Raw genomic sequence first — 16,318 nt, 5'->3', positions numbered from 1 at the left:
TGAACATCCAACCAACCAATGGTGAGCTTGATGCTATGAAAACCACACTTCCGGGGTTGGCCAGCAGGAGGGACCGGCGGTGACGCAACCAGGAAGTACGCCCAAGGCTAGACCGTCCCGTGAGGTTACCGGGGAGGCGGGGTTTGGGTCGGTCCTTCTGGGCCGGGTCCTTGGGATATATATATATATATACATATATATATATATATGTATATATATATATATATATATATATATATATATATATATATATATATATACATATATATGTATATATATATATGTACATACATATATATATATATATATATATTATTTTGAAATTACTTTATTTTGAAAATTCACCGGATTTTCTTTTCTCGTTGTTGTTTTTTTTAGCGACTTCCTGTACTATTGACAAGGATCGCTCACGGCTCGCGCACAAAATAGAGCAGACGCCGAAGCGACAACTGCATGGCGCGAGCCGCGCGCCTGTTTGCGTCTAGTGTGAACCACCACATTGAATAACGTGGGCGCCGAATGGAAGAGCTCGGCGCTTCGCTTCCACGTCCAGTGAACTGACGTTAAATGCATGGTGCGATCCGCGAGGGGAGCTGCGCGCCTGTTCGCGTCGGGTGTGAACTACTACATTGATGAACATGGGCGCCGAATGGAAGCGCTCGTTTTTTTTGTTGTGTTTACAAGCCGGTACACCGGCTGCAAGCGTGTGACTGTGTGCTGTGAGTCAATTCATTTCCAGTTTCCACAATCTACGGAGCGGCCAAAGGCTCAAAAAGCATTGTGTGCGTTAATTCCGCGATAAAAAAAACTTTTCGGCGATAAAGCGGCATTGAGTTAACGCGTTAATAACGCGTTAACTTTGACACCCTTAATATATATATATATACACACATATATATATATATACATATATATATAACCCGAAAGCTTTAACAGATATAATTATATAATTATAGGTCCATAAATACAATAGATGTTGTCAAGGCTGTGTATAAATAAATAAAATATGGGTACAACTACAATGCATACATACTGTATATATAAACAGTATCTCCATTATACACAGTCAGCCGTTAATAAGAATATATGAAGATATAATGTCAGGTGGAACTCACCAGTGCAGCTGCAGCCTGAGGGGGAGAAAGGCTGATCAGACAGAAGAACACTGTGCAGCAGCAGGAAGTGCAAAGCTGATTTCTAGCTTGTGCTCCAGATGCGGCCAGGCAGTGGACAGTTTGTGCAACAGACTGGTGTGATGTGGCAGGCAGGCAGCTAGCTGCTACAACAGGGTCACTGATCATTTTTATTGAAAGACATTGATGGCATAATTTACGTATAAATAAACAAAATGGATTTTATGACGCAGGCAGAAAATGAGCTTCCCCTCCTTGAAAGACCAGCAGCCGCCACTGCCCTCAACAAGTGTCCAGTCTCATCACGTCAGGGAGAAACAGGTGCAGCTCTTCAAAGAGGAAATCACATTTTTCTCACCGTCATCATGGACTGCCAACAAGTGATGGCAACTGTAGTTTTGTAAAGAGCCGCCAGGGGGCGCCCTCGAGTCAAAACTACCTTCTACTGCAGACTGTACAGAGAAATGAACACATGCTGAAAAAATAACACATTGATTAACAGGCAGATGTTTCAGACAGGTCACTCTATAATATGTCAATAAGAAACAATGTGTTGAAAATCTGGCCTTGAACCTTCAAACCTTCCTATGACGTGTCGGCCCTCGCAGCTCCCAGTTCTGCCACTGAGGGGCGCTGTTTGACCAGTTTTTGCTTGTTTGGTTTTGTTCGTAGCCACAATGCAACCATCAGTTGTATCATACTGGGGAGTTGATCTTTCTGCCCTGCCAACAAGACATTTCCAGCCAATAGAAAAACTATGTCAACATTGATCAACTGCTCCTCATTCATCCAACATCTGCTGCCAAACTGCTTCTTCTCTCAGTTCACCACTCAATTATTGATCAGTTCATCTTCATCAGGCCTCAGTATCAGTCCAACACTCCATGGTCACATTACCTTCATATGTTCCACACTTGACATGTGACTGAGAGTCTGCTTCTTCTCACCAGTCACTCCATCATCTCCATCAACAGTCAACGTCTCTGTGATGATGCGTTCAAGGACGGTGAGTCCTGACTGTTGCTGTCTCTTCTTCTCTCTGCAGCTGGGAGACCTTTGTGATGGGGAGTGAGGAGGAGAGTGAAGAGGAGAGCCCCATCTAGTGGTGGTTGAAAGAACTACAACCAGTGGAGCTAACCAGCAAGCTGGCACGACCTTTGACCCCAGTGGAGCCTGGTGGCTGGCGGACTGCTTCTCCCTACAAGCTGCTGTGGTTACTGGGAGAGACGTCCCAGAAGCCACTGGTGGAGCTGAATCCTCAGTGGAAGAAGCAGGACTTGGAGCAGCTGCTCAGTGAAGGCAGCAGCAACACAACCACTGCTTCTGCTCTCATCATCCACGGCTGGAACATCTCAGCATGAAGGTTCCACACATCAACAACACACTGCTCTGCTCTCACTTCAGACTTCTATAACATCTTCATTTTGGAGGTGAAAAATACTTTTCAAGAGACTTTATTTCTGCTTCATGATTTTAAATAAGGAAATCATGTGGAAAAGATAAAGTGATTCACAACACCTGTGATGGGAACTCAAATCATTATTGAATTATAAGTAAGACAAAAGAAATTTCCCTCAAAATAATTCATGGTTTTGATGCTTGCCAGATGTTTGTGTGGAGATTTCAGAAGGACGTCAATGAATCAGAAGGAAACCAGATCATTTATTTTATGTGATTATGTTATATCATCCTAACTTTGTTACAAGCTCAAACATTATATTTCAATGATTCAATATTCTGACAATAAAAGCCATCACAACCTCTGACCTGTGTGACCTTGACCTCAACTGACATTTCATTTCTGCTGCTTTAACACTTTGATTATACATCTCCTGAAGTCCTGCCATGGGGATTCTCCGTATCTGAATAACTTGTGTACTCAAACCTTCTGTAGGCCGTACCCACTTCTCCACTCGGTCTCAACATAAACCACATTAATCAATGAAAATAAATCTCACTTTTACAAACAAATCCAATTCAGTTCAAATATAATTTAAATAAAATAAATGTTACATTATAATTAATCACCAACAGATAAATCAATGCTGGATATGAGGTGGTTTGTCCTCTCTGGGTCGGTGGGGAGGCCCTGCCTCAGCGGGAGGAGTTCCAGCATCTCGGGGTCTTGTTTGGGACGCCTCCCTGGGGAGGTGTTCCAGGCATGTCCCACCAGGAGGAGACCCTGCTGGAGGGACCAGGTCTCTGGGTTGGACTGGGAAGCCTTGGGGTCCCACTGGAGGAGCTGGAGGAGGTGACTGGGTCCAGGGAAGTCTGGGGGTCTCTGCTGAGGCTGCTGCCCCCGAGACCTGACTCTGGATACGGCAGTAGAAGATGGATGGATGGATGGATGGATGGATGGATGGATGCCAGGTGATAGAACATTTCATAAAAACAGACTCTGCATTATAACTTCTATAACACTCTAAATAACTCACTCCAATATAACTGCACTCGTCCTTCTCTCACATTACATTGGATCACAATGACCAAACAACACAACAAAGACAATGATCCAACTGTACTGCCACTTCCAGACTCAGTGTAGGTCTGTAGGCCTCTTGGACCTTCATGTGAACCACTGCGTGTTGACTGGAGGTGAAACATGGCTGACTGCTGTCCTCCGACCTGGACAATGCAATCTCACTTTCAATCTCACAGCCACTAAAAAACCTGATTGTGATTGAGAGGTCCTCAGCAGCCAATCACTGTTGGGAGTCCAGCCTTCAAACACTCCTCCTGAATCCAGAGTCACATTTGTGAGCATCTGGAACTTTGGCCCTGATCCTCCACACCACACAACTTGGGATGACAGCGCCACCTACCTGGATCCTTTCAGCAGCCAGTCCATGTTCTGACCCGTTTCCACTGTGGCCTCTTGGCTCATCTGGACCGGAGTCTGGATCATCAGTGTCCAGGTTCATGGAATCTGTCAGAGTGCCGCCGTCCTGTGATGTAATGATAGAGAATCACTCTATTTATACTAATGTGCAGAACCACTAGAGTGTCATTTCTTCACTGCTGTCAGCAACAAGCATTTGGTGTCACACTGGTGTACAACACTTATGGGCTAATTAATAAGAAATGACATATTTATGAATCACCCGCAATGCCCAGATTGTTGCTGCTTATCTGCTGATATGAGCCGTCAACTGTTGCAATATAGAACCACGGGCAGGAAATTACAATTAGTGTAGAGCGTATTATAATTTAAAAGTTTACTAACGGTAGTTCTTTAAAGAATTTAGCAGGGATGGGACAGGCTAACGTGACGACGTCACTTGTAAAACGGAAGGAGCTCAACCTGCTGTCACGGTGAAAACTCCGTGTTACGTCCCGTCGAGGGGGACCGAGACGCAACGTGTGGGACACCTTCCCCCACTCCCAAGCCTCATTAACTTCTCACTGCAGTTGGCGGTTTTCAACAAAAACATTTATTGATCAGTAAATGAAATAAACAAAACAACTTAACCGGTGGGCAGCAAAGGCTTCAGGGTGGGCCCAGGCCAAAATAATAAACCAAACTCCAACTAGCTCGCCTTAAGAACTAACTAAAGAAAGAAAGAGAAGCCAAATACAGAAAGGCTAACCTCCCTACATACTTAATAAACAGGAGAAAAGAGGGGACAAAGAAAATGGCAGCCCACCCCTTTTTTTTTATTAACCTCTTTCAATGAACTCCAAAACATACATGGTCAAAATCCATATTATTATTATGTTGTTGTTTTTTTTTAATGCTCATATAAAACAAAAAAAGTGGAGGGAGAGTGGTCTGAATTGGGTTCAGTGAGGGTCACATCCACTTGTAGCGCATTATTTCCGGCAGCAAGCTTCTCCTGTTACGACTTTTCCGTTCACTAACTCACTCAACCGTGATTGGTCTGGTGGAGTGACGAGCACACAGCACGTGACCTCTATGATGAGCTTCCTCCCACGGAAGTACCATAGGAGGACACAGATTAAATAGTATGGCTTGTCCACCAGAAGGCTGTATTATGGTGTACGTAATATAAAACTTTGGCCCAGTTCTGCTTGTATTGCATTGTATTGGTTGGTGTTCCTGAAGTTTCATTTTTCGTCCCTTTTTATTTTTTACATCCATGTTTGTGATGAAATAGTATTGTGAATCGCGAGCTCGCATTGCATGCTGGGAAACAGCGTCACTCAAGGAAGTTTTCGCTTCGCTGACACGGTCCTGAAGGGAAGTGGGTTTTAGTGCACTGGAACGGGATGAATGTGTTCAATCAAGCAGTACAAACCTGATTAATTGTCTTAATACTTCACTTCGAATGGCCATATTGTTTAGGATTAGAATTAGATGACTTCTTCACAATATTTGCAACTATTCAATTTGACCAGCAGGTGTCAGTAGAAGATGAAATTTCATGTTGACTATTTCCTAATGGAAGTGCTCTCTTGACGGACGGTGTAAAAGGAAAATGGCCAGCTGCAGCAGAAAAGTGGACCCATATATATATATATATATATATATATATATGTATATATATATATATATATATATATATATATATATGTACATATATATATATATGTATATATATATATATATATATGTATATATATGTATATATATATATATATATATATATATATATATATATATATATATATATATATACATATATGTATATATATATATATATATATATATATATATATATATATATATGTTGGAGCCAAAATATTTATTTTCTTTCCTTATTTCTGATTTATTTGCACTGTGGCTTAATGTGTTAATTATGGACACAAAAGTAATTGTTTTATTTATTTAGTATTTTCTTAGTATTGGTTGCGCTAAGGGCCACGCCCCCACATCACCATAGGCAGGTGACTGCAGCACCTGAACTATATTAGGGTGGTTAACGGGGCCGGCAGGTCTCTTGAGTTGAATGCAGCCAAACAGTTTTAGACCGCTTTTCAAGCACTTTTTGGATTTCTCATTTTTTGACGATTGTTGGATTACTTTGTCGATCTGTGAGTTTGCAAGCAACCTGTGCCGCATTGTCCGCTGTCGCGGTAAGACCGTTTTTGTTTTTTGTTTTTGGATTGCAAATAAACAATCTGAACAGTGGATCGCCGCATCCTCCAGAATTTTTGTTTATCACAAGCACGCTTGGGCGCGTCGAACTGAAACTCAACAATTCACCAAGAGCAAAGCCCGACATTTCACAGGGAAATAGTCGCGCTTTTAAAAAAAAAATATATATATATATATATCTGCAATTCATATTTTAACGGTTTATATAGACCCCTCAGGCTCCATTCAAAATGGGGGTTATTGTTGGAGAGTTGCAGTCAACTGAGATTTGGAGAGAGTTTGGATTACTAGATTTTTGATAGCGTTTATAGTTTGGAGTGTTTGAGACTAGATAGCGTTTAGTTTGGAGATATTTTTGAGAGCTTAGGGAGAGAGTGAGGAGAGGAGAGGTGATAGGATGGAGCCCCCTGTCCTGTACATCAATGTCCATGTTACACAAGCATCTATGCCAGGGGTGCCCATTACGTCCATCGCGATCTACTGGTCAATTGCGAAGGGAGTTTGGGTCTATCGCAGAGGTGGTAGATGGACATTACAGCATTGCTTTGCCATTAAAGAAAAAGGACACACAATTTCCAAACAATCGTTGTGTAGCTGAAACAGTGGACTCTGTCAATGAAGAACGCATCAAAAAACTGGAGGAACAAGTTTACCAGCTCATCAAGAAGACCCCTGCTGATAAAACAACCAGTAGTTCCTCTGCTGTCGTGACACAACAAATCTTCAAGAGGGACACGGATCACACGTCAGAGAGCGAGTGTGACAGTGGGAAGGAAAACCGGAGGCGGTCCAGGATCCCCAGACATCGCAACAGCCTTACGAAGAAGGGGCCTGCCAAGGAGATCAGAAGCAGGAAATCAGACAGTGATCCACAGTGTCGCGTCGAGACGAGTTCAGAGGCCACAGCGAGAACCCGGAAAAAAGTAAACATTGCACGCGGCGCGAAAGCAGTCGAGCCAGTGAGAAAGTTCCTGCAAAGAGCCATTGGAGCCTCTGTTGACGTGACAAGTAAACCAAAAGATGAGGCAGAAACCTACAGGACTATCTTGGAAGAGCGTGACCAGGAGAGAGAGCGACGCTGGAAGGCAGAGCAGGCCGTTAGGAAGCTCACAGACGAACTCACAGGAAGCACAGGAAACAGGAAACAACTGGACTTGCAGCTGTAGCCTGATGGGTCAGATTTCCGCCAAGCAGTTGCCAAAGAAGTTGCATTCATGGAGCAGAAACACGGCCAAAGGGAGTCTGAGCTGCAGGAGAAACTGGCAGAGGGCAAGAAACAGTACGCTGCCCTGGAGTTCCGCATGGCGCTCACCATTGAGGCTGCTCGCTTCTCTGAGGTCAAAGACGTTTGTGACCAGATGACCGAGGAGCTTGTGGGTCACAAGGCGGCATTCACTCAGTTCCAGGAGAAGGAGAAGAAATCTGCCTCTCTGGTGCAGCAGCTGACAGCAATGGTCAAAGAACAGAACAGCCGCATCTCTCAGTTGAACAAAGCCAAAAATGACGCTGTGACAGATCTGAAGAGCCGCTTCCGTTCCTTGGAAGAAGAATTGCAGCAGGACAGACGTGCGAGTCTGCAGCTGGAGCTGCTGAAGAAAGAGAAGGCACAACTGATGTCTCAGCTCACAGCCCACGAGTCTGTGATAGACGGCCTCAGGGCAGAGAGGAAGATCTGTGGCCAGGAACTCGCTCATCAAGGAGTGTCCTTGGCTCAGGATCGAGGACGTTTGGAAGCCAGGATAGAGGTGTTGGGTGCTGAGCTGGAGAGTCGGAAGAAGCAGAGTGAGAGGGACGGCGATGCCCTCAAAATTAAAGCCAAAATAGTCGATGACCAGACTGAATCCATCCACAAACTTAAAGAGGCCTTGCAGGAGCGTGACGACCAGCTACGGAGGATGCGTGAAGAGGCAACGCAGGCCCAGAAGAGGTTCCAGCAGCAGCGGGAGGAGGATCGCGCTCAGCAGGCAGAAGCCAGAGAGCAGTTGGAGCACTTGAGCCTCCGCAAGGAGGAGCTCAAACAGCAGCTGGTGGACAAGGATGTCGAGTTGGAAGAGGCCAAAAGAGTTCACGGTGAGACAATCAAGAAGTGGCAGGAGAAGACAGACTTCTTGACTGAACTGGAGAGCCAGGTGAAGCGCATGAAGGAGAAGTTTGAAGCCAAGGAACTTGTGTTGCTGGAAGAAAGGAATAAAGCAACCGATGCACAAAGGGCTGCAGTAGCGAAGTTGCACAATACTGGACGACGAAGGACTAGCTACCTTGCTCTGCGAGGTGGAATCTATCATCAATGACCAATCACAAAAGCTTCCAACGACCCAATGGATTTGGAACCGTTGACACCGAACCACCTTCTTTTACTGAAAACCAAGCCTTCTTTACCCCCGGGGGTCTTCAGTGCGGACGACTGTTACAGCAAAAGGAGGTGGCGTCAAGTTCAGTACATGGCAGATGTATTTTGGAGAAGATGGATAAAAGAATATCTGCCAGAACTGCAACAAAGACAAAAATGGACAAGGAAGACACGAAACTTCAAAAAAGGAGACATCGTTTTAATTGTGGACGAAATGGCACCAAGAGGATCATGGCTTATGGGCCAAGTGACTCAACCCGTACCTGATTCCAAGGGAGCCGTAAGACAAGTACAAGTTCGGACCAAGACCAGCACTCTTTGCCGGCCTATCACCAAACTCGTGCTTCTTCTGGAGGCATCAGACAGAGACTAACGCATATACATGACAAACACACACTCACACCCGTCCCCGCACAAATTCACGCACACACACTTCCCTTTCCCACCACACACACCTACAAGCAGCACCTGAAGATTCACTCACACATATGCACACATCTTGGACTCATCAACTGTTGCAGATCTTCAAAAGAGACTGAAAAGTTTGCAATATTGTGAAAAAAAAAAAGAGAAAAAAGAAAGAAAAAAGACGATTATATTGTACAAGATGTGAAAGAACTTTGGCTCCTCTGTTTTGTTTTGATAATTGACATTTGTTTCCTGCATGCCAATTAGGGGCCGGAATGTTGGAGCCAAAATATTTATTTTCTTTCCTTATTTCTGATTTATTTGCACTGTGGCTTAATGTGTTAATTATGGACACAAAAGTAATTGTTTTATTTATTTAGTATTTTCTTAGTATTGGTTGCGCTAAGGGCCATGCCCCCACATCACCATAGGCAGGTGACTGCAGCACCTGAACTATATTAGGGTGGTTAACGGGGCCGGCAGGTCTCTTGAGTTGAATGCAGCCAAACAGTTTTAGACCGCTTTTCAAGCACTTTTTGGATTTCTCATTTTTTGACGATTGTTGGATTACTTTGTCAATCTGTGAGTTTGCAAGCAACCTGTGCCGCATTGTCCGCTGTCGCGGTAAGACCGTTTTTGTTTTTTGTTTTTGGATTGCAAATAAACAATCTGAACAGTGGATCGCCGCATCCTCCAGAATTTTTGTTTATCACAAGCACGCTTGGGCGCGTCAAACTGAAACTCAACAATTCACCAAGAGCAAAGCCCGACATTTCACAGGGAAATAGTCGCGCTTTTAATATATATATGTGTATATATATATATATATATATATATATATATATATATATATATATATATATATCTGCAATTCATATTTTAACGGTTTATATAGACCCCTCAGGCTCCATTCAAAATGGGGGTTATTGTAGGAGAGTTGCAGTCAACTGAGATTTGGAGAGAGTTTGGATTACTAGATTTTTGATAGCGTTTATATTTTGGAGTGTTTGAGACTAGATAGCGTTTAGTTTGGAGATATTTTTGAGAGCTTAGGGAGAGAGTGAGGAGAGGAGAGGTGATAGGATGGAGCCCCCTGTCCTGTACATCAATGTCCATGTTACACAAGCATCTATGCCAGGGGTGCCCATTACGTCCATCGCGATCTACTGGTCAATTGCGAAGGGAGTTTGGGTCTATCGCATGGAGAGAGAGAGGGAGAGAGAGAGTGAGTGTGAGAGAGAGAGAGAGAGAGAGAGATCCGCGTCAATTACAGCAGGTAGAATCGTTCAGGCAGGATTAGAAAACACGGTGGATCTGGTTGATTTTGGTCATAATGTACGATGTGCTGGATTTTGTTCTTATATGTGCTGTGCTTTACATTCATTCATTCATTCATTCATTTTCCATACCCGCTTAGTCCCGAACTATATATAACCCGATATAACCTAAACAATTTTAAACCATGAGTTTTCTGTGCAATGATGAGCATAAATGCACATGGGAACATGTTGACCCATTTAATCCTTTCTTTCTTTATCATTGGACTACAAATATATTTCTGAATGACTTTTCCTGTTTTATAGGAGGTGGATCTTTTTGACTTGCTCGTTTTAAAAGTAGCTTGCATGTTGAAAAAGTGTGAGCACCCCTGATCTATGCCCTTTTCCAAGTCCCACAATCACTTTCACTGTCATCTGCCTGATTACACCCATGCCATTTTCAGAAGAAAATTGCACAAACAGAATACATTCAAAAAATGTATCATACACATAGTTATCAAGTCAAGTTATTTATTTATTGTCATTGTTGAACAAAGTTAACAACAAAATTTGTTTGGAGCATCCCCATAACCACTGGCATCAGTACCCATAAAAATAATCATAAATAAGTGAGAAAAAAAAACAAAAATATATATATATATAATTTATGTACAGAAATTATTTGGTCATTCATTTCTTGCAATTCATAGTCATTCCCAACAGACATAACAGACACAAAAATTCAATGCATCACACGTGGTTCAGACACAGCTTGCCTGTGATTGTACATTTGGCCAGTAGGTGGTTTCGTGTGCACATGAAGCTTCGAACCAGTTGGCTCAAGTGGTTCAATGCCTCATGAGGCTTCACCTCACCATCACTAGTCGTGACACACAGCTTGCTGTTTGGCTCCACTTGTTGTAGTTCTGTCAGCCACCACTAGATGGAGCGCTCCTCTTCAGTCTCCTCCTCATCCTCCCTCACCTCCACCTGTAGAGAGAAGAAGAGACAGCAGGAGTCAGGACTCAGGGTCCTTGAACGCATCATCACAGAGACGCTGACTGTTGATGGAGATGGTGGAGTGACTGGTGAGAAGAAGCAGACTCTCAGTCACATGTCTAGTGTGGAACATGTGAAGGTCATGTGACCATGGAGTGTTGGACTGACACTAAGGCCTGATGAAGATGAACTGATCAATAATTGGGTGGTGAACTGAGAGAAGAAGCAGTTTGGCAGCAGATGTTGGATGAATGAGGAGCAGCTGGACGTCACCATCCTCCTCTCACACTGTGACTGGGAACACTGGACCTCTGCTGTGGGATCAACTGGCTTTGGTGCTGGAACCATCATCCAATGGTTCCAAACCAGTACTAACCTCACACTCTCCAGTTGATAGTCTCTGCTGTGGACAAGATCCATTAGTGGCTTCACTCCTGAATCCTGCAGCTGGTTCCCATCCAGGTCCAGGTGTCTGAGGTGGGAGGGGTTGGACTTCAGAGCTGAGAGCAGCCAATCACAGCTGAGCTCTGACAAACTGCACCCCTCCAACCTGAATAGAGAATAAATGATGAAGAGTTTGTAATGATGGAGAGTTTTTCCAGGGTGTCATCACTCTGAAAATCAAAGTGAAATGTCCACTTCAGAATCTGCAATCTGCAAGCTGACCACTAGATGGGAGGATTTTACACACTGTACCTTTAAACCCAGTTTCATTCATTTCAAACACAAACCAGTGTCTGCTAATTGAATTTCCAACAGCAGTCAAGTGCAAATCATGATGACAACAACAAGAGTGATAGAAGTTGTCGAGTGAAGAGGGTGAACTGACCTCAGAGTCTCCAGTTTACAGTCTGGACTCTGCAGAAAACCACTCAGCTCCTTCACTGCTGAATCCTGCAGCAGGTTCTCACTCAGGTCCAGGTGTCTGAGGTGGGAGGGGTTGGACTTCGGAGCTGAGAGCAGCCAATCACAGCTGAGCTTTGACAACCTGCAATACTCCAACCTGAATAGAGCATAAATGATGGAGAGTTTATAATGATGGAGAGTTTTTCCAGGGTGTCATCACTCTGAAAATCAAAGTGAAATGTCGACTTCAGAATCTGCAACAACACTTATATCAGTAGACTCATCAAGTTGCAAGGCAAATTTCTTACTGATAGGGATCTTGTCCAAAACCACACTTTCGATGTCTCATTCATACGTCTGGAGATTGTGTTATCTGAGAGAGGGACTTTGGCTATTTCTTTAGCCGCTTCGGGTCCGAGCGTCTCATTTACAATGGCTTTGCAGGCGGGAAGTATTAATTGCTATGCCACAGTGTGGGACTTTTTTGATTTAGCCACAAGTTCAGCGTAGTGTTGCCACCCGTCCCGTTTTTCCCAGAATTGTTCTCTTTTTTCACCACCTGTCCCGGGAAAAATAAAATCTCTCCCGGGACACAATTTGTCCCGTTTTTAAGGGAAAATGACAAAACCTCATTTGATTTCTGCCTGTGGTCTACTCCCGTAAAATACGCGATTGTCCCGTACTTGGCAACTAAAAAACCTGTCCCGTAATGAACTGATACAGGACGCACTTCACTTTGTGTCCCGTATATTTCGGTGACCCCCCCCCCCCCCCGTCGACAGTCTTGAGACATCTCAACGCCCCCCCCCCGACAGACTTGAGACCCCCCCCCCCCCCCCCCCAGAGGTCCCGGATTTGTAACTCTGGTAGGTGGCAACCCTAGTTCAGCGACGTGGTAGCTAGCTTTAAGGCCTCTCTCGTTTACTTTTGCGGTTTTTCTCATGAAAGTTGCCTGTTTCTCCGTGTGTTCACGCAGGCGAACAAAATACTCCACATTTTTCTTTTGAACTGAGGGCTGTTTCGTTTGGAGATGGCGTTTAAGCTTCCTTGGGACCATAGCACTGTTGGAGAGCTTTTCACCACATACCAAGCACAACGGAGTCGGTGCCGTTGCATCTCCGGTAAAAGTAAATCCAAATGAAAGATAGCTTTCATTGTATTGCCTCACGCCAGAAACTTTGCTCGACGTCACCGTCTTTGCCTCCACTCATACTAGGGCCTTCATCTGGGTCCGGATTTTGTCCAGGGTCCAGTTCAGAGTCAGCATTTTTCCTCTTCAAAAACTTATCCATCACTTTCAACCGTCGTCCCGCTATCCACAATCCACACACCTGTCGCTGCATCCATGCGTCACTAATTCGCTTGTCTCCAAGCGCAAGGCAATTAGCTACCTGCTGCTGCCACCTACTGGTATGGAAGAGTACTACATGATTACTCTGCCAGGCGCTAGACTGCACAGGCACACAAATCGGATAATTTCCCATGGCACACCTGACAATATCTCGCGGCACACAAACACTGGTTTACAGGAACGGGTGCTCATCAGAAAACGCTGGCAGTGTGTTTCCCGTTTCTTACTTCCGGTATAAAGTTCGCTTCAAAATTACAACAGAAATACTACCGAAAGATGCCAGTAGGTGGCAACGACGCTCTATAAATGCTTCTCTTAATGCAACAAATAAATGAAATGACTTTCATACTTACACCAACTGCTCTTAACCTATTTATTAAACAATTTAGACTTAAAGGCTTCTTTGTTGTTTCACCTTAACAGAACACTAATAATAATAATAATAATAATAATAATAATAATAAGAAGAAGAAGAAGAAGAAGAAGAAGAAGAAGAAGAAGAAGAAATTGCCATTTACAAAACGTGCACATTTCTTTTAAACTTAAGTGTAGTTGTTTTCCATATCTATTGACGCAAATGACGTTAACCTTGCAATGAACGCAGCAACACTTGTACCTAATAACACTAATGATACAACAAATACACGTCAAAATGGTTGCAGTGAAAATGGACGCTTTTAATCATATATCAGTATATAATATATAATATAATATATAATATATCATATATTATACGATTGTATAAAGCGCTTTGAGATGCCTTTGGTTGTGATTTAGCGCTGTACAAATAAAAGTTTATTATTATTATTATTATTATTATTATTTTATTATTATTGTTATTATATATGTTTTGGCTCTTGCCAAGTAAAATTTCAGGAATTATTCTTTGTTTGTTTAGAATGTCGGACATGTATTCAGCGCTTTGTGATGAAGAGCTGGATGCCGTCATTGCAGAAATCCAACTCAGTCACCCAAACACAGGGTACAGAATGATGAGAGCATTCCTTCATGCCAGGGGATTACGAGTGCAAAGTAAGTTTGATATGAAGTTGATCCCCACATGAATGTATTCAGTAATCGGTATTGAGCATCAGTTTAACCGAAACAAACAAATATAATTAGCTTTATTTGTATAACGCTTTCCGTACAAAATGTAGCTAAAGGTGCTTACATGGATGATTAAAAAAAGAATGGCGGTATATTTAAAAAAAAGAAAGGGGGGGTATTTAATAAATGAAATCATACCTTTTGTCAGCATTATCTGTGTTAACACGGATTTGTGCCTTTAATATTTTATGTAGTTTGTCTTTCTTTTTTTTTTTTGCTGTTGTTGTAGTTCAAAGAGTACGTGATTCCTTAAGAAGAGTGGACCCAATTGGGACTGAAGTGCGAGCCTTGGCCAATCGCACACTAAGACGGAGGCAGTATTCTGTTCCTGCACCAAATGCAATGTGGCACATAGATGGAAACCACAAATTAATATGGTATTTTTCAAAACTGTTTTTAAATACTTGAACAAATGAAACATTGAGATTTTCTACCCACTCCAAATCTTTTCATCTTTGTACCATACCTTTTTTGTGTCAAATAAGCTGTGCATGAACCTTTTTCAATTAGCTATCTGATGCCTTATATATTTTAGATTTCTCTTTCCATCTTCTCTCCCTTTTTTACCAAAAGCTGGAGATTTGTCATTCACGGTGGAATAGATGGCTTTAGCCGTTTAATTGTTTATCTGTCTGCTGCAATAAACAACCGAGCATCCACAGTGTTGGAAACAGGGGCGGTCCTAGAATTTTTTTCTTGGGGGGGCAAGCTCGGGGCACAGACGGGTGGCACACCGGAATGACATTTGTTTTGTTTTTTTAAATGCCCTATGCCTTAGGTAATAATAAATGGTAGGCGGCGGTATGAATAATAGAACTATTTTGTTTACCCAAATAATGCACAAAACAGTGTATCATCCAGCATTTAGTAATCTTATCTGACTGAGTAAAATGCTTTTTGTTTGTTTGAGTGGGTTGATCTGTGCTCCAGGAGAGTATACTGGTGTAGCTAGTACTAGTAACCTAGTATTAGTTTCAGCAAGATAAACAAGTGTTTCATAGGTATCTATGTATCCTTGTTAACTTATAGAGATGGAAACCAACAACTGAGTTTAGTTATGAATGTTTTTTTTTTTTTAAATTCATAACAGGTACAAAGTGCATGCACATGAAAAATCCCTTTGTGAGAATTATATTCAAGTTACCAAAGTTTGACTTATATTACAAGTACACAGTTTATATGTATTATTTACAAACAGGATTATGACAGCTGAATACGCTTGTTTTGGTGTTGACTACCTGCAGAATGCTGAATTGCAGATGATGGGCCCTCAACCTCATCATTGGGAAAAGTTCCTGGGAAAAGTTGTATAAATTACTCATAATGTCAATACAAGTATAACATCAACTCAACTTTTAATACTTATTCAAATGTTATCGATTTTAAAGACACCCTGCTTCCTTTCTTGACATTGTGGACATATCCTATTCACTTCATTTAAGCGTCTTATGTTATAGGCCACCTGTCTATCCATTAGCTCATAAAACAACAACCACACTTCCATTCAGCACCAACAAAGAGCATTAAAATAGACATAAAGTAATAAAACAGAATTTAATTAGATTAAATTAATATTGCCCATTCCACAGTCCAGAACAAAGCAGAGGTGGTGTGCGACTTTGAGTGTGACTGATTCAGGATGCAGTGACTGTAGTGATGGTGAGGTGAAGCCTCATGAGGCATTGAACCACTTGAGCCAACTGGTTCGAGAAACGGTTCATTTCTCGAAGTTTCATGTGCACACGAAACCACCTACTGGCCAAATGTACAATCGCAGGCAAGCTGTGTCTGAACCACGTGTGATGGATT

At 42.6% G+C, this 16,318-nt stretch overlaps 1 protein-coding gene across 1 annotated transcript in view; it reads right to left on the bottom strand.

Moving 5' to 3' along the window:
- Positions 1-16,318, bottom strand: part of LOC142892609 (NACHT, LRR and PYD domains-containing protein 14-like) — a 100,637-nt gene that overhangs the window by 49,922 nt on the left and 34,397 nt on the right. The window contains exon 2 of the mRNA XM_076032803.1: positions 12,035-12,208. Coding sequence (XP_075888918.1) covers positions 12,035-12,208 — 174 coding nt within the window. The remainder of the gene's footprint in view (positions 1-12,034; positions 12,209-16,318) is intronic.

The sequence above is a fragment of the Nelusetta ayraudi genome, unplaced genomic scaffold (genome assembly GCF_046127955.1).
Source record: "Nelusetta ayraudi isolate G7.1 ecotype Tasmania unplaced genomic scaffold, CSIRO-AGI_Nayr_v1 ptg000039l, whole genome shotgun sequence".
Classification (NCBI taxonomy): Eukaryota; Metazoa; Chordata; class Actinopteri; order Tetraodontiformes; family Monacanthidae; genus Nelusetta; species Nelusetta ayraudi.
Note: the sequence above shows the minus strand (reverse complement) of the source record. Positions and strands in the feature narration are given on the sequence as shown.